This window comes from Mus pahari, chromosome 5, assembly GCF_900095145.1.
Source record: "Mus pahari chromosome 5, PAHARI_EIJ_v1.1, whole genome shotgun sequence".
Classification (NCBI taxonomy): Eukaryota; Metazoa; Chordata; class Mammalia; order Rodentia; family Muridae; genus Mus; species Mus pahari.
In genome coordinates, this window is record NC_034594.1 from 147,122,326 (window position 1) to 147,145,333 (window position 23,008).

Here is a 23,008-nt window from a genome sequence, read left to right on the forward strand (position 1 = left end):
ATTTTCTAATTACTAGGATACTTGAGCTGGTGAAGAGCCAAATTATATCTTGCATATATTGTGCATGATGAAGCAGTATAGTCTGGCCAAAGGATATAAAAGCAGAGATTGTGTATTGTTTTAAATCTGAGAAGTTTAAATATTTTTGCATGTTCCCTCCATGCTCTATAAAGTGGAGATGGATGGGGATTTGGGGTAGTTGGTTTTAATTACAAAAACATTTAATTTCAGATGCCTGGTAATATTTATTCAAGCTCTCACTATTATGTTACTATAGTACTTTTTAAATGCAAAGTAAAATTTTGAAAATGCAACTAATTAGAATAAATATTCTATTAAAACACACAGCTAATGCCATTTTTCTTCATCAGTTTAAAATAACTTTGAGCACTTTTTTCTTTTCTTAATTTTGGTTTTTTTTTTAACTGCCTCCCCCCCTTTGGGGGTAGTTTAGGTCATCAAATGTTCTAGTTTGGTCTAAGAAAGGCTTACATAAACAAGAAATTTAACTTCATGTGTTAAACTTGACTGTTTCAAGAAAAGTATAAAAATCTAAAAACATGTTCTTGTACTTTTTTCCTTGGTGAGTTCTTTAGTTCTGCTTGGTGTATGCAGAACTCTGGGAAAGTGGTGGAGGGGTCAATGCCTGAGCGATAAGCCAGACTTGGCTGAGTTCAGCAAATCCTGACCTGCCCCACACTGCCCGGAGTCTCGTTCACTTTTCAATATTGCTTGTCACCTCCTGTGAAGCAATGCACACTAGCTATTATTTTTGCAGATGTGTTTCAAGTATGTCACACATGCTATGCTCCAAGGGCATGTAATTAATTCAACTTGACTTCATTCAGAACAGGTCTGTGACTCAGCTTCTCTTAAATAAGCTTGGCTTAATTAGTCAATTAATTAACCTCTTGTGCTGTTGATTGAACCCAAGACTTGGCATGTACTTCACAAGTGTTTTCGTGCTGAGCTACTCATTCATCTCTAACACTGGCCTTCTAAGAAAAGAATGAAACCTTCTATGCCTAACCTTCCAGGGCTATGGGTGTTCATTGTCTCTACCGGAATGAGTCTTAGGGTCCTTGAGATCACATGTGCTTTAATGTTTCTGGACCACATTTGTGAAGTTCGCATTGTTTCTTTTTGGTTTTATTGTCGTTTATCTCACTCTGTACCCAAATGGCAGAAGCTGGTAGAATAAGTCTTTGTTATCAAGAAGCAGCTGAGAGCAGGGTGGATGTATTTTATTGGGCCAGGCGTCATCCTTTCAAACACTGGAAGTTCTCTCTTCCAGTGGGTTTTGCATAGCCCATGGTATGGAACCCAAACATGAGGTCTAGAGTTACGGACGACAGGAGAGTACAAGCAGGAATCTCCTAGTGGATGCTAACAGAAGTCAAGAGAAATTTGACTACTCAGTGGAGGAAAAGTATCTTGATTCCATTGAAATCAAGAGAAATGGGTCTTGATCCTGAAGTCCAGACAACCAGGATGGATGACAGGCTTGAAGAACATAGACAGGTTCTTTTTAGCAACTTACCAATGCACATTTCTGAGAGTCTTGCAGTCTTCCAGTGCTGAGGCTGGCTCAGAATCAAAAGCAAGTCAAGTAAAGCTCAAGGACATAGTTTCTCCCCTGTTCTAAAAGGCACCGTAGAGACTGAGATAAGAAGCAGATCATGTTGGTGACTTTTTTTCTTTTTAAAGGATGGCTTCTAGAGGCTCATTAGGAAGATGTGTCAAATGTCCTGTCACCTTGTGCCATGCTGTGTACTAGTTGTTTGTGAAATCATGTCTCTCTGCTCCATCCATCCTTCATCATCTGACAGTATGCACCTATCACTCCAGCATGCTTAGTGTCAATGCCTTCTGCAGGCCTGCGGAGTCTTGAAATGGTGCTGTTGCCTGCAAGCTGGCCACTCTGCCCAGAGGCTTAATGCTAATCTTAGGAGAAGGTGACTGTAAATAAGATTACCCTCCTCTTTGTGGGGATGGATTCAAGAGTGTCTGATAAGCTCTTGGTCTGCAAAAATCCAACTCAAGTATTCTTCCTTTCTGAGGGTAGAGACGCTAAGATCCAAGATATCTGTTGTTTTATCAACTAGTATGAGATAGCTCAGACAAGGCTGTTTACTAGTTATTAATTCCCTCTGGGCCAGACATTGAGAGATCAGTCTGTATTTTCAAAATAAGAAAACTGAACCCAAGTGAGAATCGCATCATAGTCACAGCCTGACTAAATACCCTTAGAGAAACATTTTAAAGTCCCTAGGATGACAGGAATTAGCTAGTGTCTAAACTCTTCTCTGTCTTAATTTTAGGTGCTTAGTGCCTATAAGTTATTAACTGTGGCATTCTTCTTGTCAGAATAAACTCAATGTGCTTCCGCAGTGTTAAGAAGTATAACCGACAGTTGTTAGATCATTAAATGCAGAACCAACATACTTGGCCTTTGCATGACATATACATTTAATGAAATTTGTCATGCTCTATTGTTTATCTTAAGTTAAAGGACTATTGCATATGGATTGACTACTGTCTTCTAGAAGTAGGCAAACTGGGATCTGGGGATCAAAGTTCTATGTCCTAAGTTATATAGTTGATAATGTAAATAAAGGCATGGCTCAAAAATCTAATCTCTCCCTCTAAGTAGATGAATTCCCTGAAGTTCCTGAGACTGAGAACAGTTCCCAGACCTGTAGGTCCCTTGCTCAGTTAGGTGTTGCTGTTTCTGAGGTGTTCATGGTCTCTTCTGAACCTTGTCATGGGGGCACCTTGGCTGCTTTGTGCGTTGGACGGTGCTCATGTGTATTGCATACCACTTTAGCAAGCTAGGCTGTGCTCACGTAGCTGTGTGAGAAACGGTGGTCTTTCTGTTCTGTAATTCTGCTCTGAAGTTCACTTTTACCTAACCTTTGTGGTGGCTGTTTGATTTTACTCCTTGCCTCCAAGAAAGGATTTGCCTCTTGGATCTGTTTACCATCCTTCCATCTAATATCCAGTTTCCAGAGAGGCTCTGGTGGTATTTCAGACGAAAACGGCATTCTCCCTTAGCTAGGAATTGGAGAACTAAACTATTATTTGAGCTTTGCATTTACATGATAAACAAATTATAGAGTTTCTCCTTAAAGTTTTTAATTTTCCATGTTATAAGTGCATAAAATTTCAAGTTATCTGGATATTTAATATCGAGCCTTTTGATGACTCATTACAATTATCTATACTTTATGTAATCATCCAAAATATATTATTTTTAGAAAATATCCTGAGTGTGGAACATACATCATTATAGGTTGATCAAGTAATTATTTCAATATTGTTTTAGTTAATCATATAGGTCATATCATCTTCCCTTTACATAGTAGGAAGACTCTGAGGTGACAGATGTTACAGTGCAGATGTTGACTTGAGTTTAGTGGTGGTATAGCTCCACACTCATTCATTGACTATTTCCTTCTCAATTGTCAAAAAATTCTGCATTCGTACCAGACCCAGCATTTTTAGAACACTGAATATTCTGTTTGGGAAAGGGATTCTTTAGAGTCTAGAACAGGAACATTAATTTAACTTTAAAAATCAAGGGTCTAGAGAGCAATGTTGGAAGGTTTCTTTAGCATAGATTGCATCCCTGGAACATGGAATAAAAAGTAAAAACAATCAAATTGATTTATAGGTAGTTCGATGTCTAACAAAACCCAGGAACCATTTTTCTATGTTGTTGGGAGGACATCTGGCTTGTGTTATACCAACTGAGGCAAAGTCAATATAACTCTTGCCTGAAATTTATCAATGTTCTCAGCATTGAAGTAAATGATATGATGTGATCTTTGTTTCTAGTGGTAGATGCATTTTATAGAGAATTCCCCAGACAGGTGCACGTTCTAGTTGGAGAATATAAGATCCATGAGAGAAAATAAATTCTTATGTCATCCCTTAGGAATTGTATGAGAGGCTGGGCATGTCTAAGAGAAGCACCCAGATGAATGAGATTTTAACTTTCCTGCACAATGAGTATTTCAATGTAAAATAAAGCAGAAATAAAAGGGATAAGGGAAGGGTGACAACAGGGTGAAGGCCTTGCAGAGCCTTCATGTGAGCTTAGAACTAGGATCCTTCAGCTGCATCTGTGGTCATGAAGGAGGTCATGAGTGCTGTCACTGGGGAGTGTGGGAGGAGGTTGATATTGTCACAGACTAGAAATATGGAGCAGCAATCATCAGTGAAGCCTGATACGTGACTACATATGGGAAATGAGGAAAAATGAGTCAGATGTCCCCATGAGGTTGACTAGGGATGTGGGATGGATAACTGAGATGTATGGACAGTGAGACAGAGATGAGCTGGCAGAGGATGGTTCCTTCTACTTCCTGTTGACATCTGTTAAATCACTCCAATATAAGCATTGCATGATGTACAATATCTGGTCTGATATTGAGTAGATGTGTCAGAATATTTTAGGTCTGCTGTGACCAAGGGGAAGTTTGGCCTGTTTGTAGTTCATGTCTCAGCCTTTTTATTACTTCAACCCCAGTGCATAGTGGGATGGAGAAGATGGGTGATTTTCATAGTTTTCTTTTTGAGCCTGAGAGAATAACCCAGAAGTTGAGGGCAGCACACTGCTCTCTTCAGGAGCTTTGTGTGGTCTTACTGTATTTCCAGTTCAGATGTAAAATGTCTCCTAAAGGCACCTGTGTAGGTTTAGTCCACAAGGCAGGACTTTTGAGAGGTTAGGGAAACTTTAATAGATAGAACTCAGTCGAAGATCTTCAAATCACATGGGGCATGACTTCAAAGGAACAGTGGCACCCCACATCCCTCTTTCCATTGTTCTGCTTTCTTACTGTGAAATAAATAGTTTTCCATTACTGTATTTCCAGTTCAGATGTAAAATGTCTCCTAAAGGCACCTGTGTAGGTTTAGTCCACAAGGCAGGACTTTTGAGAGGTTAGGGAAACTTTAATAGATAGAACTCAGTCGAAGATCTTCAAATCACATGGGGCATGACTTCAAAGGAACAGTGGCACCCCACATCCCTCTTTCCATTGTTCTGCTTTCTTACTGTGAAATAAATAGTTTTCCAGACCTAGAAGTGATAGGACCAGTCAGCCAGGGTTATAAGTATACAAAGCTGTGTAACATAATAAAATATTTTCTTCTCATAAATTTACCACCTTGGGTATTTGTCATAGCACATCAAAGATAACCCATAGTGCTTGTAATCTGTTGTTCAAAATTTATCTGCAGGGTTATACCTTGTTGTCAAATAGGCTATGAAAAATGTAATATCAGCTGGGCAGCCATGAGCCTCAGCTTAAATGCCAAAATTCTATGGCTATAAGATAAAACTTTTCTAATATAGAGTTTTAAATATGACACCTGCCGCAATAATCTCGTACTTTGTAAAATGGGGCTGCTTAGAATTTGGTCATGTTAAATTGAATTAAAGAAGGAAGGAAGAAAGCTAAGTAAAAGGTTTTAGTAGATACTGACCAAAAATAGTTTTCTCGATAGAAGATTGTGCATAGTTGTCACTAAAAAGGCTTTGAACTATAGGGAAAAGCAACAAAAAAGAGCAGGAGTCAACTGTATATCAAGGTCACAGCTACTGAAAAATAATTACAAATCAGAAACTAGCAAAAGAATCTGGTTCAGTGGTAGATAGAGCCTTGCATGTACAAGATCCTGGGCTAAGTTCCCTAGTGCATCAAAAAGGAAACAAAACCCTTACGTAGTATTTATGAAGGCATTAAAAGAAATGGGTAAGATAATATTTGTGGAAAGGGTAACATTTTAGGGACAAAAACATAAAGGTGGGTAGAATCAGGCAGAGGAAGGAGAGAGGAAAGGCTGTTGAACACAACAACAAATTTTAGCTGACATCAGACACATCATGTCCACATTAGGCTTCTCCCAGATCATCTACCAAGGAATGTGCCTTGTTACAGAAGAAAAAAGTAGGGAGGCTTTATTGAAAATGTGGGGATACACACTGGGTCATAGTTATGTCTGAGTGTGACTTTAGGATGGATTACATGTGTTCTACTGTTTCTGTGCTGAAATTGACATTCAAAACTGGGGTGTGATCACTATAAACAGAGAAAGAAATTGTGTTAAGTACTATAAATAGGTTTACTTGTATTGTTTTTACAGTTAGGGAGTAATGTGAACCTCATTTAATTAATGCAGGCATGCATATTGAGTAAAAGAGCAAAGGACTTGAATATGGCATGTTGGTATTCTCTGGGGCATTGTGGTGTAAGAATTCCCTAAATTCAAGAGAGATCTGGGATTCTGGCATCTCTGGTGCACTGTCTGTGTCTGTTGCTGTCTTGTAAATGATTGTGCTAATAGGATATAGGTGCAGCCTGTAGTTCCATTACTAACCCAGCAGGGAGGCATACTCAATGACCAAAAAACTTAGTGTTTACATGTGACAAGTTTGTTTGTTAAAATTCTGATTCTTTTGCCTTGCCTGCCCAAATTCTGGGATTGCAGACATGATTATTCATGGTGGGCTTTAGATTCCATCTTTATCTTATACTATTTGAATTCAACTTGAGACAGAGATGGAGATGGAGAGGGAGAGAGGGAGAGAGGGAGAGAGGGAGAGAGAGAGAGAGAGAGAGAGAGAGAGAGAGAGAGAGAGAGAATTAGATATATATAGAGAGAGCAGGTAATAAAGATGGGGAGAGAGAGATGAGGAAAGAAAGAAAGATGGAGAGAGAGATACAGGCAGGCAAACAGATGCGGGGTTCGGGGAAGACACAGATGAAATGTCTAGGCCCTGGTCAAAGGCAAATGTATTTACTATTTGTTATGAACTCACTATGTTTTCTTAACTAGTATTGACTAATATTGAATATATAACTTTAAATTTTCTAGAAGTCATACTTGAAAATTTATGACAAAAGACATGAAATTAAGGTGAAGGTATCGAGTAGGATTCAGGGTTAAAATATTGCCTTTTGAATGTGCAATCCACATAAAAATTATTGAGATCATTGATATTCCCCCTTAAAACAGAAACAAAGCCCGGAATCTTTTAGGTCTGTGCATGTTTCCCATGCCTGGTTAGCCACATGTGGCTTGTTGTTCTGTATTAGTTACTGTGGTTTTAGAGACTTGGAGCCTTTTGTTCTCTCTTTCTGCTAATGCTGGTTTCAGTTTCGTGCTTACAGGGCTCCCATTAGGGCATTGCATTAAGGGTTTTCTCTTTTATTTTAGTGGTGAGAGATACTGGGTCCTGTCCCAAATAGGCATACATAGAACATTAGTATCATGCTGTTTTATTGTCTTGACCATTGTGTGTGGGTAAAGCCAGTGAGTGGGAAATAAAAAAAAAAAAATTTTTTTTTTAAGCCATAGTACTTGGCCAAAGCCACCATCTTAGTTATATTTAAAATGACTTGGTTTGGCATGCATGAGGTTCTAGGTTCAATTTCTAGTACTAATAAGAAGATGGAAATAAAAACATAACTGGTGAGCGGTGACAAGAAATGAACTGTTCAGGGGTAGCATCCTTTTGGATGGATGTGGCTAAAGAAAATGCGAGTCTTCCTCTTCCTCGTGTTGTACTAGTCAAACAGCAGATTCTAAACCCTTAGTTTAAAATCTTGTGATAATTTCATACTCTTACCCTATGTATGTAATGCATACATTTGCATACAAATTACTAAAAATGAAAACAAGGTCTTTCCAAACCTAGTATGTACAAATCTTGATTCAGTACACCAAGCGTTCCTCCATATGATTGTTCATAAAAGTGTCCTATGCTTGCTCCCAGGTGCCTTAGTAGACAAGTGGCACACAGTTTGCAAAATGGCAGCAGCCTGCAGTCCATATTTTGTGAAGCTTTCTGTCTTGTGACTGTGATTATCCTGACGGGGGCCAATCACTGGCCTGTGTCCCCCATTTTGAAGATTAGGAGTCAAAGTCAAAGGGATTAAGGGATCTGAGAGTTTATAAAATATTGGCATTCAGATTCAGGCTTGTAGTTCAGCTAGAGACCTTACACCATCCATTTTGATATGCCTGCTAGACAGTACCTGAGCCATTACGTCAACTGCACGTGTTCAAATAGGCCATCCAGTTTCCTCCCTCTAAACACTAAGACCATCCCGGTCACTTTTACAAAATGCTGGGTGAAGTGGAATAAACCAGTGGAAATGTCTAGTTTTTACTTTTGTCTGAAGCTAAATTGTGTCTAACTCTTATTGATTTGATTAGTGTAAAATTCCCCCAGATTCTTATTATTAGAAATGTCTATGTCTAACTAACTACTCAGCCAAGCACTAGAGATTTGATGTAAAGCAAGGAAACAAACATTCAATGACCTTCATTAATATTTGTGAATATATTCCTATTAGGTTTGCCGCTCTAGCATCATATAGGAGAACAGCTTATATAAGCAGTGGAAACAGACCTTAGATAATCTCCTTGGTGACTTAGCTATCCATACCAACCTCATTTAATGTTCGTCTTAAGCCCATTTCTAGATATGCAGAGTAGTTTGGCTGGAACAGGGTCTCGAAAGTGTTGACTGGGGCCATACTGTGAGCAGCTTTGGTTATGTTCTCTTCCATGGCCAGATACTACACCTAGTGAAAGCACTCCTGACATTGCTGATATTAAATGCCAGGAAATAACTACCAAAAGATTTCTCCCAGTTCAAGTAAGTCTGAGGGGTTTTGTTGTTGTTGTTTTTGTTTTTAATTACAGGAGCAGAAGGGAGAAACAGTAATTCTTCGTAGAATTAAATGCAATGATGCATCTGTGTTTTCTCTCTTAGTATAGTATATGAATTAATACCTCAGTGGACTGGGTGAATCCATCGAAGATAAAAGATGCTAGGCTCTGTTTGTGTTGTATGTCCAGCTTCTCACAGTTTTCCCTTGCTATGATCCACACACTGCTCGCAAGGCGCATTGCTGAGCGCCAAGTGCATCGGCACATGGCCGGTCCCACCACAACTTTTTAAAGCTGCCACTCCTGCTCCTATAGTTTTTCTGGGTGAAAAGTTGATAGCACTGGAGTTGTTCTCTAGAATGCATTAGGGTGCTAATAGGAGAATTTGGGAATGCCATCTCCTGTGATTTACACACCTGTGTCATCTGGGAGCTTGGACAGACTGGGGAATCAGAATCTGTGTTCATTATCCCTACAGCCTTCCCCCTACTGAGGAAGTTTTAGGGGGGAAAAACATTGCTGTAAGTGAACTAACTAGATATAATGTGACTAGGAAATGAAATGTATCCTCTTAAAATTCTTGTTATATGACTTAATTCTGTGCATTTTCAAATGGGTTAGTTTTGTGTTTTCTACTTTTTGGCTGAGTCCTTGGATGATCTGACTACGTTGTCTCTCTCATAACTTTGGTCACTGGATTCTAGGAATGTTCTATCTAGTGAACTTTGGGTTCTTGTTACCCAGGGTATTAGAGAAAGATAGATGGAATGATTCATAATAGAGGTTGACTTTATTATACTGATGGGCCGCAACATCTGTCCTTTGAGAGTTCTGTCTTCTTCTGAATGCATAACCTTCTGGATGATGCCAGATAATTATCCCTACTGTCTTGGGTATTAGACTGTAAATGAAAGCTTGGAACTGAGTGTTTCTGAAATAAAATAGAAAGGGAAACTTTCAGGAAGGAACCATGGAGTTTCCTATATGACCTTTATAGAGACCATTGCCTATTCAAAGAGTAAAGGTTAAAGATCAAGAAACAATAAGCAGATTCCAGCAGGTTTAGAAGGGCACTTGGGCATAGGTAAGGAGAGTGGATGGGAAGGATGAGATTCCATCAGTAGTCCTAGAATCCCTGAGGAGATACTGAAGATGTCGATGACACCCCTACTTTCAGATTTCCTGCTAAGTGGGTTTAGGTTACAGCCTAGGGAACTTACATTTTGAAACTTTGTGATGACGGTCATGAACCACTGCTGAGAAAGATTGGCTGGGGGAATCAATTACAGCCTTTCTATTTTGATCTATGCAAAATATAATATAGACGTGCACGCTGGCATTGACCTGAGGGCACAGCTTCAGAAGACATGGGGCAAGGGTCCTGGACTGATGTGATCCCTGCCCACGTTGTTCTGTAAGCGGAGGAGAGGGCAAGATCTAGCTTTATATCTAGCTTTTCAGCTCTGGTAGATGGATGGAGAACTGTGGTACCCTTACTCCGAGATACAACCTAACAAAGGAGACATTGGCTGGATGTTTGATTGGAGCTTGGTTTAGACATGTCAGATGGAGACTTATGTGGCTAACTTTAGAGGAGATAACTTTTAGGAGAGCAGGAAACTGCTGAATGAATATCTTGTACATGCCATGAGAGAAAAATTGTAGATTATAATGATTGAAGCTCAGAGGACAGGACTGAGGCTCATTAAGGATTTTAAAATATCGCTAAACATCTTAGGGTTTAAGTTAATGCTTCTCATTCTCCTCTTTCTTGAACAGGTTGTCAAGTTGCTTAGCAACAAAAGATCACAAGCAGTAGGAATTCTAATGTCTAGTCTGCATTTAGATATGAAAGACATACAACATGGTAAGTGTAAAAAATTAAATTGCAGTCACTTAATATTAAACTTTGGACTAAATTTTGTGATAATTTGTGAGAAAGTTCTTTCAATCTTTACTGTATTCATACAGTTAAGTATATGTCCTGTAGTATAATGTTTTATTTTATGCTTTTTGTTTGGCTAGGTTACTATTAATATAATTTTTCTGTTTGTTTTATACCTTGTTAAAGGTCAAATTTTCACATGATGTTTTTATTTTGTTCTTTCCTGGTAATAAAGTAGCATAGACTTCGTAGCTTTTAAACAAGAAAACTTATTCTTTGGAGTTCTAGAAGCTGGGGAGTTACAATCAGGATCACGGCTTGGTTAGACTCTGGTGAGGGCCCTGCCCTGGCATTCAGAGAATCAGTTTCTGCTTGTGTTCTGCTTTTAGTAGAAGAAGCTTAGTGAGCTCCTATGTGCTTTGTTCATGAAAATGTAAATCTCATTCCAGAGGACTCTACTCTCAAGGTCTAATCAAGTTCAAAGACCTTCATTCCTAATTCAAAGACATGACTAGGGCTCAGGGAGTGCGATTAAGATTGTAAAACACAAATAGTGTGGTCAAAAGTGTTCAGTCTGTTGCAAATGTACTTAGTCTGCTGTTAGAAAGGTTTAAAGTTTGTATCATATGAAGCATGAGTCCCACTAGCTCTGTTACTTGTTAGATCATATCTGAATGCCACCATGTAAGACTTACTAGTAAATACTAATATGAACCAGATAGTGTGGTTCCTAGCCATTGAAAATATCCAGAGAAGAAAGCTCCAAGAGAGAAGCGTTAATTGAGCCTTGAGCCTCAGGTGCCTGATATATAAGTATAATGCAGGTAGAAACCTCAAATTCTAATCTAAATCAGTCCTACCTAGTATGTGAGTTACAGAAGCACTTGTAGCGTTTGCTCTTTTAAAGATGTTCTTAGGATTAGAAATGCCAATTAGTGAACTAAATTGCTCTACTTTGGACTGAACTGAAAACAGGCATTTTCAAGAGGCTGAATGGACATTTGTCTAAGATGTTTGGTGGAAAATAGGACAAGTTCTCTCTCTCTCTCTCTCTCTCTCTCTCTCTCTTGGTTTTTTGAGACAGGGTTTCTCTGTGTAGTCCTGGCTGTCCTGGAACTCACTTTGTAGACCAGGCTGGCCTCGAACTCAGAAATCCACCTGCCTCTACCTCCCAAGTGCTGGGATTAAAGGCGTGCACCACCACTCCCAGCAGGACAAGTTCTCTTAGGTCCTCATGGTCCAAGATTCTGCAGAATACTGGAAGAATAATGCAATTTCATTATACATGTGACTCTTAGGTTGAAAATTGGTCATTCTTTCCCCAGGCATTTGGAGCAATTAGAGCATAAACCCAAGGTCCTTCTACTATAGAAAGTTGGACTTCCTTCCTTCCTTCCTTCCTTCCTTCCTTCCTTCCTTCCTTCCTTCCTTCCTTCCTTCCTTCCTCCCTTCCTCCCTTCCTCCCTTCCTCCCTTCCTCCCTTCCTTCTTCCCTCCCTCCTTTCTTTCTTTCTTTCTTTCTTTCTTTCTTTCTTTCTTTCTTTCTTTCTTTCTTTCTTTCTTTCTTTCTTTCTTCCTTCCTTCCTTCCTTCCTTCCTTCCTTCCTTCCTTCCTTCCTTCCTTCCTTTCCCTGTTTGTTTTAATGTGTGTGTGTGTGTGTTTGTACATGTGTGTAGTGCCTGTGGATGTCAGAAGAGGGCATCAAATCCTTTAGAGACAGAATTAGAGGCATGTATGAGCCACCTGTCCTGGGTTCTGGAATCCAAATACAGGTTTTAATGATATAACAGTAAGCTCACCTAACCACTGATCCATCTCCCCAGCCTTTTCTAGTGAAGAGCAAAGGTGATCTCAAGTTATCCTTGTTGATTTGCATTATTTGATGGTGCCCAGACACATGGAAGCAGTTACTCCTTTATGTCGTTTTAATGTACATTTTAGTGGGCTTGTGAAATATTTTATGGTTGGAATTTTGGTGATTTGTAACATTTTTCTAAATGGCTTTGGTGTCAGTACTGTAATGCATTCTGCCTTCTACTTGACAAGTATTCCTATGCCATAGCTTCCTATCATGTCTACACTGAGAGATGGTCCAAAGATGAACAGAAGAATTCTGTATAAGGATTTCAAATCTCCCTTGTGCTGCCCAGAGCCTTAGATTTAAAGCAGATTGAGTTATTCAAAGGCATGCCAATTTACCTATTAAAGAAATATGGTTTCAAGTATAACACAGAACTTATAAATCATGAAAATAGTTACTGGCTTTCTAGTTCGCCCATTTGTGAATGCGGATTCTGTTTGTTAGTCCTAAAATACCATGGGGTATAATTCACAAATAGCACTAGCGTGGCATGCCCTGTCAATTGATGAGTAACTCTTAATCAGAATTTTAGTTTTTATTAAATTGTTTTGATGGTGAGGAGGCTTCCTCGGGCTGAGACATTTGGGGTAATAGTCACAGAAAAGAACGCCAAGGCTGGCGCCAAGCACCACTTGGTGTTTCTGAAGCTGGCAGATGTAGCCCCGTTAAGTCATAGAGTGAAATCTGAAAATAATGATATGGTCTTTTCCTTCAGTCAAATATTCAGCTCGGGTTGAGCTAATAATGAGAACCTTATGAACAAAGGAGTCCGCCTGACATCTGTGTCTGTGCTACAGCCAGCGAGAGTTCATTGAAAATTTGCTCCCTTAACATGCAATTCGAACAATAACATGGCGTGAACGTCAGCAGTTGAAGGGTCACACAGGATTACGCATACACTTGATCCTATTACAATCTGAAGGGAGTGCTTGAGTCCCTTCGAAACCTTGCATAGCCATTTTCTAAAAAGCTTGCCTGCTTTTACATCCTAGCAGGCAGCAGCTGTACCTGTCTACCCTGCCTCATTGTCCTGTCAGGTAGGGATCTCTCACAGCTCCTACACTTTGATTCACATCTAGGAAAAACTCCACCGAGAAAACTACAGAAATGTCACCCAGTTACATTTGATTTTGGATGTGAAGGTGCCGAAAAAATGTATCCAGACCTCCAGTATCGTAGTATAAAAGGAAACAACCTAAGATATCTTAGTGGTCCAGTGTTTGATAGCATGGCTCCTTAGTTGAGCAGATTGGACACAAACTCAAGCCTCTTCCATCAGACATGTTGCTCCCATATGTAGCATATTTCCTACTGTCGGTGCTGGTGTCTCTATGGTAAAATATATAATACTCTTTTAAGGTTGTCCTAAACCATTAGAGTGGGCCTTTTTAGGGATGACATGCTACAGAGCCCCGTTGCCCATCACAATCCTTGCTCTCAGCTGCAGACTAAGTTAGAAATTGTGAGATAGATTCACACCCCAGCATCTCATAACTTTTACATTCAATAGGTTAAATATTTGGGCCTGCCTCACCTCATTTACACTTCCTGGAACTGTTTTTTTGTTTTGTTTTGTTTTGTTTTTTGTTTTTCTGTTTTGTTTTGTTTACCTCCTGTCAAAATACTAAATCTAGAATTGACTTTGTCGTCACAATTCTCCTTTAAATCACCTTGTCAAAGTGATGAGGGTAAGATTGGTGTTCTAGATGTCACGGTCTAATCATACTCTTTTAAAAATGATTTTATTTCATAGATCTGAGTGTTCTGTTTGTATGTGTGTCTGTGTACTATCTGCATGCCTGCAAACCCACGGAGGTCAGAAGAAGGAATAAGATTCCTTGCATCTAGAGTTACAGAGAGTGGTGAACCACCTCTGTGTGCTTGGAATGGAACCCCGGTTCTCTGCAAGAGCAATTGCTTTTAGCTGCTGAGACATCTCCCCAGGCCTTAACCACAGTTTCACTACTATCAGTCACTGTGTCATGTTCTGCTCATAGATAACAGGTGGGAAGCGTCTTATGCAGCACCTAAAGCCAAGAGCAGAAAGGGGAGAGGAAATCCATTTTTTTCCTGTAATCTAGACTCCTGCAAGTTGTCCTCTGACCTCCACACACATGCCATGGCACACATAGAACCACCTCCCCTTCCCCTCCACCCCCACATACATGCACACATACATAGACAAATACATATAAAAATAAAATCCTTAAATAACAAGTATAAAATGTAAATGTCATTTTGCTAACAGATCAAACTGAAACCGACTTTAGAGCTAATTTTCTTTCTACAATACTAATAACTATTAAACAACTGTTTCTTGATCAACCAGAAAAAAAAAAAACACTTAAGATGCACTTTGTAAATGTGAGATTCCCTAACTTGTCCTTCTGACCTTTGAAATTATTCCCCACAGAAATAAGCACATCACGAAGGGAGAGCCTACAACCCTTTAATCTACACCAGACATTTAAAAATCAAGCCCAGCCTGTATGTCTGGACTCTAAGCCTCAGGCAGCATCTTCAGATATCCAGGTTGTAGCTTCTAGGAGGTTTTGAGTCTAGAGCAAGGGAGTTTATGTAGAGAATTGCTAAGAGATTTTAGCCAATCCTCAGATTTTGAAAACATAGTCTCATCAATAAAAACCAATTGCAGACATTAGCATGCAAAGTTTCATAAGACATTTGGGGGGGTTCTGGGTTTGATATTTCAGAGCATTAACCTAGATGGGACTAGATAAGTTTGTGTGTGTGTGTGTGTGTGTGTGTGTGTGTGTGTGTGTGTGTGTGTGCGCGCGCGCATGCGCGCGCGTGTGTGCTGCCTCTGGGTGTGGACTTTTCTTACATGGTACTGGGCAGCCATTCCCCAAAACAGGGAGCTTGAATGTAGGACTGCTAACTGCCTTTACAACTGAAGCCTGGACTGGTTCATGGATACCTTCACATTCCTTCTGCATAATAGATATAATATCCATAATAGATATGGATATTAGAGCAGGAGATACCATATATATATATATATATATATATATATATATATATATATATATATATATATTTATCGACTCTATCATAGAAATAGTTTTGGCATCCTGCAGTAATGACTGGCCCAAGGTGTTAATGGCCTTGGCTCCTTCTTATGTTTAGTGTCTGCCCTGTCTGAGGCTAACTGAAGTTGTACCCCTGTGGGCAATAAATGCTAGATTATGTCCTTTCTGAATGAAGTTTCTGCTTTGTTTAAACCTGACTGGTAAAAAGCAATTAAATGATAATGATATAAATTACCAAACCTTCCATTAAAAATATGATAGGCAATTATATTGTGTTTAAAAAGAGGGAGAGTATTTTTTCTTTAATATTTTTTTCTTAGCCAATATTAACTCTGTTTTTAAAGATTTATTCCATTATTTTCATACACATTTTTTATGTTTGTCTGTGCTTGTCTGTGTGTCGCCATGTACGCATAAGTGCAGGTGACTTTTGAGGACAAAAGGATCTTTCATATTCCCTAGAAATGAAATTACAGTGGTCCTAGCTACCCAGTGTAAGTTCCTTGCAAAAACAATATATACCCTTGGATGCTGAGCCATCTTTCTGAACCAGATTGTGCCTATTTTCAGTATTTTTTTTTCTGATTTCTAAGATTGCTTGAATAATTTATACAGTTTGTGTGTGTGTGTGTGTGTGTGTGTGTGTGTGTGTGTGTGTGTATTCATACCTTTGGAGGTCAGAGGACAACTTTCAGAATTTGATACAATTATGATAATCAAACCCAGGTCATCAGGATTATGTGCTAGGCACTATTCTCTGCTGACACAATTTTCCTGGCCTTAATATTGTTTATATTATGAGCATTGATGGTCCCATAATTTCTTTTAGTTATTGGTCTTAGGTAAATGAAATTATGAATTATTTTCACATGTGAATTACATAAAATATTTTAAAAATAACATTTGGGATTACACACTTAAATGATATTTCTTGTCTTAGGTGGATCCAAGTTTAGGAAACTCAAATACTTAACAGGGAAAAACAAATCGCGTCTGGTGTGGATTGAATGTGAAATGTCCTCTACAGGTGACCATATTGGAACAGTTGATCCTCAGCTATAGTAGCTGCTTGGTATGGTTGTAGGCTCTTCAGGAGGATGAGCGTCAGTGAGAGAGTCCCTGGGGATGGGGTGAGGAATTGTGAGGCTTGGAAGTTGACCCACACTTCCTATCCACTGTCTACTTCCTGTGCAGATGCCGTGTAACCACCCAGCCCCTTGCCTCTGCCTCAGGGCCTCCCCTGCCCTCCTGCCATACCTGCTTCCTGCACTACCTATTTCCTGCACTGATGAACTAGACCCCCCCCTGGATCTATAAACCCTTCCTTCCTTACACTGTGTTTGCCCTGTATATCATCACAACAAGAAAGTGATCAAGCCAGTGAGAAAACTTACTGGTGATGGAAAACAAATGAGTGTGGTATAGTGAGTATAAAATGTACCAGATCTCTCCTAGGTTTCCAATTGCCCATAGGTTGCCGGAGAATACAATGCTTTACCCTAGTCTAGTCCTTGATACGCTTATTTTCAGGTATATTTTTTTCCCCATTTTAACATTTACAGCATGCTTTTTACTTCCCAGTACCACTGCTTCCATGGCTTTCTACAAATCTCCTTTTAGGTATCAGGTAACAGTTGTGGGGACAAGTGCTTGGATTTTGTTACAGACTTGATGTTTATGTCAGATTCCAATGCAGAAGCTGAAGTCCAATGCAATGGTGTTTGGGAGTAGTGACCGTTAGTAGTTCACTAAGATGAGACCCCCTTGTTACAGAATTCCTGTCCTTGTAAAGAGTAGAGGGACCAGAGGGTTGCATGTGTGTATCATCCCCCAAGGTCCCATCCCCCACCCCTGCTATGTGACACAGCAATTAGGTTAAAGGACAAGCTATAATTGAGCCTATGTATGCCTGTAACACCGCTGGTCTATCCTGTTGGTGGTTTTTGGGATCGGTCTCTATTAGCACAGCTAGTCTCAAGCTCAGTATATAAGCAAGGGCATCCTGTCTTTACCTTCCTCCTGAGTGCTGGGATTAGAGGTGAGCCATATCCTGCTGGTTTATGTGGTGCTGGGGATGGAACCCCAGGGCTTTACCAGTGCTGGGAGAACATTTTGTCAGTTGAGCTATAACCCCAACCTCTTTCAGTACTTCAGTGTTCAACTTCCTTCCCATTCTGTAGTAGAATTGTGACACAATATGTTTCTTTGCATTTAACCACCCAGTCAGTGGCATTTTGTCATGGTAGTCCAAACAGATTGAGAGAGATTTGAATTCTCTCACTCCCATTAGCTGACATTAAATAAACCTGGAAAAATCATGTCATGTGCAGTTGACTATTATAAACTATCTAAGGTTTCCTCTTTAGCAACACATAGCACCTTCCATGGTAAACACTGAATCCCACCCCATTCTTCTGTCCTTCTTAGGAAATGATGTGAGGCCATAGACTTGGAATGTTTTTGAAACAGAGACCTCCCCACCCCCAAGCCACCAACAGTAACAGAAATATAGACGATTCTTTCTTGATTTTGACCAATATGTTTTCTGGCAATCTTTTGCTGTGGATCTGAGGTGGGAGTGGCACCCAAGAATAGTTCCTTCTCACAGAGTTTGGGAGTACGAGTGGAGGGAAGGAGGGACTGGGACGTTCAGCTCCAGGGGATCCTGTCTGAGTCCTATCCTTTGCATTCCCAGCCAGCCTTACAGAAATGTTGAATTTAACATGGGGTCATCCCCATTTGTGTTTTCTGAATGAAGATAAATATGAGAATTATTTACATCAGTGGCTCTTAGAAGTTGAGCTCAGCTGTATCTTTGGACAATATTTTATCTCTAAGGAGAGCAGTTTGTTTTGGAAACTTGAAAGGCTGAGTGCTCCCATAATAGTGTGGTTTCTTAAAGCTTGTCTCTGGGCTGTGTGAGTCAGCCACTCTTCACATGCATAGCTATTGGCTCTTGGTGGCATGCAAAGGGAGCAGTCCCATGGATTCTGGCTCTGTTGGCACATAAATCACAGGGTGGGACTTGAGGAGCCTCTCTAAGTAGTGACACAGACACAAGCTTCCATTTTTCCTTGTGACATTTCATTTTTCCTGGTAGTCACTGTGGTTTCAAGTTCTGAGTAAAACGCACCAGAATGCTTTCTTAAAAAGAAAAAGTAAATTCTGGAAGGGGCCTTTCTGAACCCCTGGAGCTATGAAGGATTGTTTTTATGGTGACATTTCATGTGTGTGTAGGTAACCCATGCATGCAGTAGTCCCTGTATCTCACTGTGCTACCGTTGAGTCATGGTTTTCTTGAAGAACGTTCTATAACAAATTGTAGACTACAAACCCCAGGTCCTTTTCATGCAGATTCTAGTTCCATTCACAGAGATAAGGGTTTTTTGCTTGTTTGTTTGTTTGTTTTTTTACTTGCCTATTTATTAACAAAGGAAAGTATATCCATAATCATTTGTTTATTTTTGTGTGTAATGCTCTCAAAAAAACTGGGTTCAGTGCGGGTAATGTGTTTTCCCACTAGGTTTTGCAGTGTCTGGTTGCTTGATGAAACTGAGGTTTACAAGACTTTTCTTAGACATTGCTTCATGCCCCCTCCTTCATTTTCTAACCCTGAAGTGTTTTTGCTCACATGGGATATAGAATTTTAAGACCTGTTTATTATATTTATTGAGACATTAAAATCACAGTAAATGCTGTTGGACGGTGGAGTGAATGGTTCTCATTGAAATGCAAAGTCAGTTAGGGATAGAAATTTGAGAAGAGGTAGGCTGCAGTGAGCCCAGGGTAACCTTTTCATCAATTGCAGCCTTGTAGTGGATGGGGAAAAAGACATGTGAGATAGTATGCTTTCATTAAAACCTACTTTCAGAAATTCAATATCAGAATATGCTTTAATTTAAAATAAAGTTCATTACCCAGAGTTATTTCTCACAAAAAGAAAGACCTCATACATCATTTTAAGTTATGCATAGATTATTAAGTCAAGGGAAAATACTTATTGTTAAGTCTGTTAAGTCTTTTCTTACAGGCTCAGCAAAAAGTCTTAAAGATGACATTTATATATATATTTGTGATACTCAGACAGTTGGACTTCTTGATTATACTTTTATGGGCTGAAAGAACATAAAACTTGACGTTTGCTAAGCTGTGAACCTGTGTTCTTTCACTTTGTTACATTTCCTATGTGAGAGATGTATCATGGATTTGTATTTACTTTTGCTCTGCTGTAGAATTTGTTTTTGCTCTGTGAATCTAAGCTCAGAGCCCACTGTAGGTTACAGCATTGATATCCCTGGAAAGCTTCATTGTCTGCTACAATCATCATGTGATAGCTGACTGCCCTGGACCACAGTGGACATTCATGGGAGCAGGGTACATATGTGAGTGTAGCTCACACAGCACGAACACATTAACCACATTAGATTGACTCCTCAGCCACTCATTGCAAAGGAGTGGCTGGCACTAACACTAACATAGTCATTTTGTATAGAGAGACCTACCATGAATTACCACAATACCAAGATCTAGTTATGAGTTTTGTTGCTTTTGCGATGGACTTTAGAGGAATCATGTTCACCCATGTTTGAACCACTAGAGAGCAATACTTGGCTCTTCACAGGAATTGGGAGAACTTAAGAGAGTGCTTGATAGCTTTGTTAATCACGATGTGATGGCCGTTTGATTTAAGTTGTAATGTGAATTTCTTAATTGAGGGGAATGCAGAAAGAGATCATCTGCCAGGCCCCACACATGCTGGTTTTTATTTAATGGTTTGAATTGTAAAGATATACGGTTTCTGATAATAATGGTTGATACCCTCCATTACCATGTATGCTAGCAGCCACTCTGTGATGTAAGTCATTTACTTCTCTTCATAAAATCCCAGGCAGAGATACACAGGATCTAGGATTAGCAAACAGTGAAGCTGTGCTACAGACTGGGGAGATCTAGATCCTGAGCTATGTTCTAGGCTTGGACTGTCTCTGAAAAGTCTCTACTCCATGAGTATATCAGAGGCTTAAGCTGGAAAAATGGTACATGGTTGTTTTCTTCCATAGTTCTTTATTGTAAAGCCAGTGTATTCTGCTAAAGGCAGCAATATATAAAGTGTAGTGTTGGGCTTGAGTGAGCTTTAACTGTGTAGGTGTGATTGGATCTGGGAGGAGAAAGAGACATTGCACAAAGGTATGAAATTATCAAGTCAGGATTTTTTTCGAAAGACTGTGTTAGAGACTTTGAACCTATTAGTGAAATGTGTTCATTTGAAATCTTGAGTCCATTAAGATGTTTCATCTTGTTACCAGACTAGCCCTCATCTGCTAACAATAGAAAAGGTTGGCATTGAAGGCCAATGACTTCTTCATTCCTACTGCCTCCTTTGCCTCCTTTATTCCAGCAGCCCATCACCCCCTCACCTTCCTTACTACCCAGCCCATGGTGAAGTCTCTCACCTAGTGCACAGTGCCACCCCTGTGATGCTCTTCGAAAGTACATGGGGTCAGCAAGGATGATTTGGCTCTCTGAAGCCTTGAGATGAAGAAATCCTTCCTCTGTCCTTCCTTTGAGCATTTTGTTAACATCCATGTAAAAGCAGCTAATCTGATACCTATCACACAGCTGCCAAGAGTATCATAGTTTTATTGTTTTGAAAAAGTAGGTCCCAAGCACGAGTTAGGTGAGTTCACCTCTGTAGATGGCCAAAGGATTAACATCCATGTCTAACTTTAGCTCTTCTCGACTTCTTAGTTGTACATTGACAATTCTCAGCTAGGTTTCCAGTTTTTTTGTTTGTTTGGTTTGGTTTGGTTTGGTTTGGTTTAGTTTTTTATGAGTTTGCAACTTGCACTGTCTGTATTCCTTACTTTCTTTCCCTCCCTCATTGTGTCTGCCGAGATAAAATATAAATGGTAAAATTCACTGCCATCACTCCTTAGGCGATTATTTAGATGAATTATGTTGAGAGAAGTTCTTGTCTCTAAAATTTTAATTATTGTGTTTATAAACTCAAGCTTTTCTGCTTGTAATTTCCTTCCATGTGATATATATATATATATATATATATATATATATATATATATATATATGCATATATATAATTACACTGAAATATATGAACATTTATAATATATAATTATTTTAGTGTAAGACATATATATTTCTTGGGCAATATAGATGTTTATATTTGAAAGGAAATTTAATACTCTTACTTTTTAAAAGTGTATGTTAGAAAACAGGAGCAAAAAAAAAAAAGTGTATGTGGGGTGGATCCCAGAGGTAGGGTCCTATTTTCAGGGGAACTCACTGAGCTCGCTTTTACAAGAGTGTAAATGTTTACCTAAGCAAGAAGGTGAAGTCTGTTATGCCCAATAAAGGACATTGTGCAGTGCTCCTTTACAGAAAACATTCAGCAGACAGTGGGTGTTTTACACACAGTCCAGTGCGTTGTCTGAGGCAATTTACTCATCCATACACTATGCTTAAAATAAACACTACCTGGGAACTTGCCAGCCACAGTTTTTCTACCTCTTACTCCACACCCTAGATTTTGTCACCTGCCAAAGTCAAATATGTCTTATCTAAACAGTTGAGATAAGCATGGAGTCAGACCCACTATGGTCCGATCAACAAACCTCTTCAAAACCAGAAATGAAACACAATATCACCAGATTAAACAGTCTCCAGTACAATCATGTTTGCGTTTAAAGATTTTATTCGGGGAGGATTACAGTCTTGGTGTCCATTTTTCCCTCTGCCTAGACAAGAAGGCGACACTCTGACTCAAACAAAATGCATTTGTTCTCCAATAATTTAACTTGTACAGTTCTTATAAACAAGGACTATATGCAGCCTACTGCCTTAATCAGAAACGTACGTCTTTACCCCCCGTATGCAAGTTTGCTTGGCACATACCTCTCTTGGGTTGTATATCACACTGATTTCTTTCTTCCCAGTCAGGCAGTCCATAGCCTATGTGTAAAACATTTAGAATTCTGGCCTTTTGCTGCCTTTACTTTAAAGCAAAGCCCCACCATCATAAAATTCCCTAGAAAGAGAAGATAGACCCAACGAAGGTGAATTTTAAAATTACTGAATCTACAAAAATGCATTCTTCTTCCTTTTAAGGAACGTAACCATTTTAATTGTTAAGACACTCTCCAAGCGGTGGAGATATATGAAGCCTACAAGGGGAAGAGCTATATAAAGTCTGCAAGGGGAGGGGCTATGGCTGCCAACTTCGCCACTCTCTCTTCAGGCTGAGGATGAATCTCGAGGGCAGATTTTGAAGTCTGAATATTTGTTCTGTGAATGAGTGCTTGGGGTTTTCAGCAATGTATACTGTCTCCTTTGTAGATGGATGCAACTATTTCCTAATAATTGCATACTTTGCTGATCTTGCAAAGGATGCTTCTAGGATGACCATCATTGACCCTTTAGGGAAATGATCCCATGATGTCATATACAGTTCTTTTATATATATATATATATATATATATATATATATATATATATATATAAATCAAAGAGAACA

General features: G+C 39.3%; 1 protein-coding gene across 1 annotated transcript in view; it reads left to right on the forward strand.

The window, feature by feature from the left end:
- Fmn2 (formin 2) overlaps positions 1-23,008 on the forward strand; it is a 304,491-nt gene that overhangs the window by 126,913 nt on the left and 154,570 nt on the right. Inside the window, 1 exon segment of the mRNA XM_021197955.2 lies at positions 10,465-10,552. Within this exon segment, the coding sequence (XP_021053614.1) occupies positions 10,465-10,552 (88 nt within the window).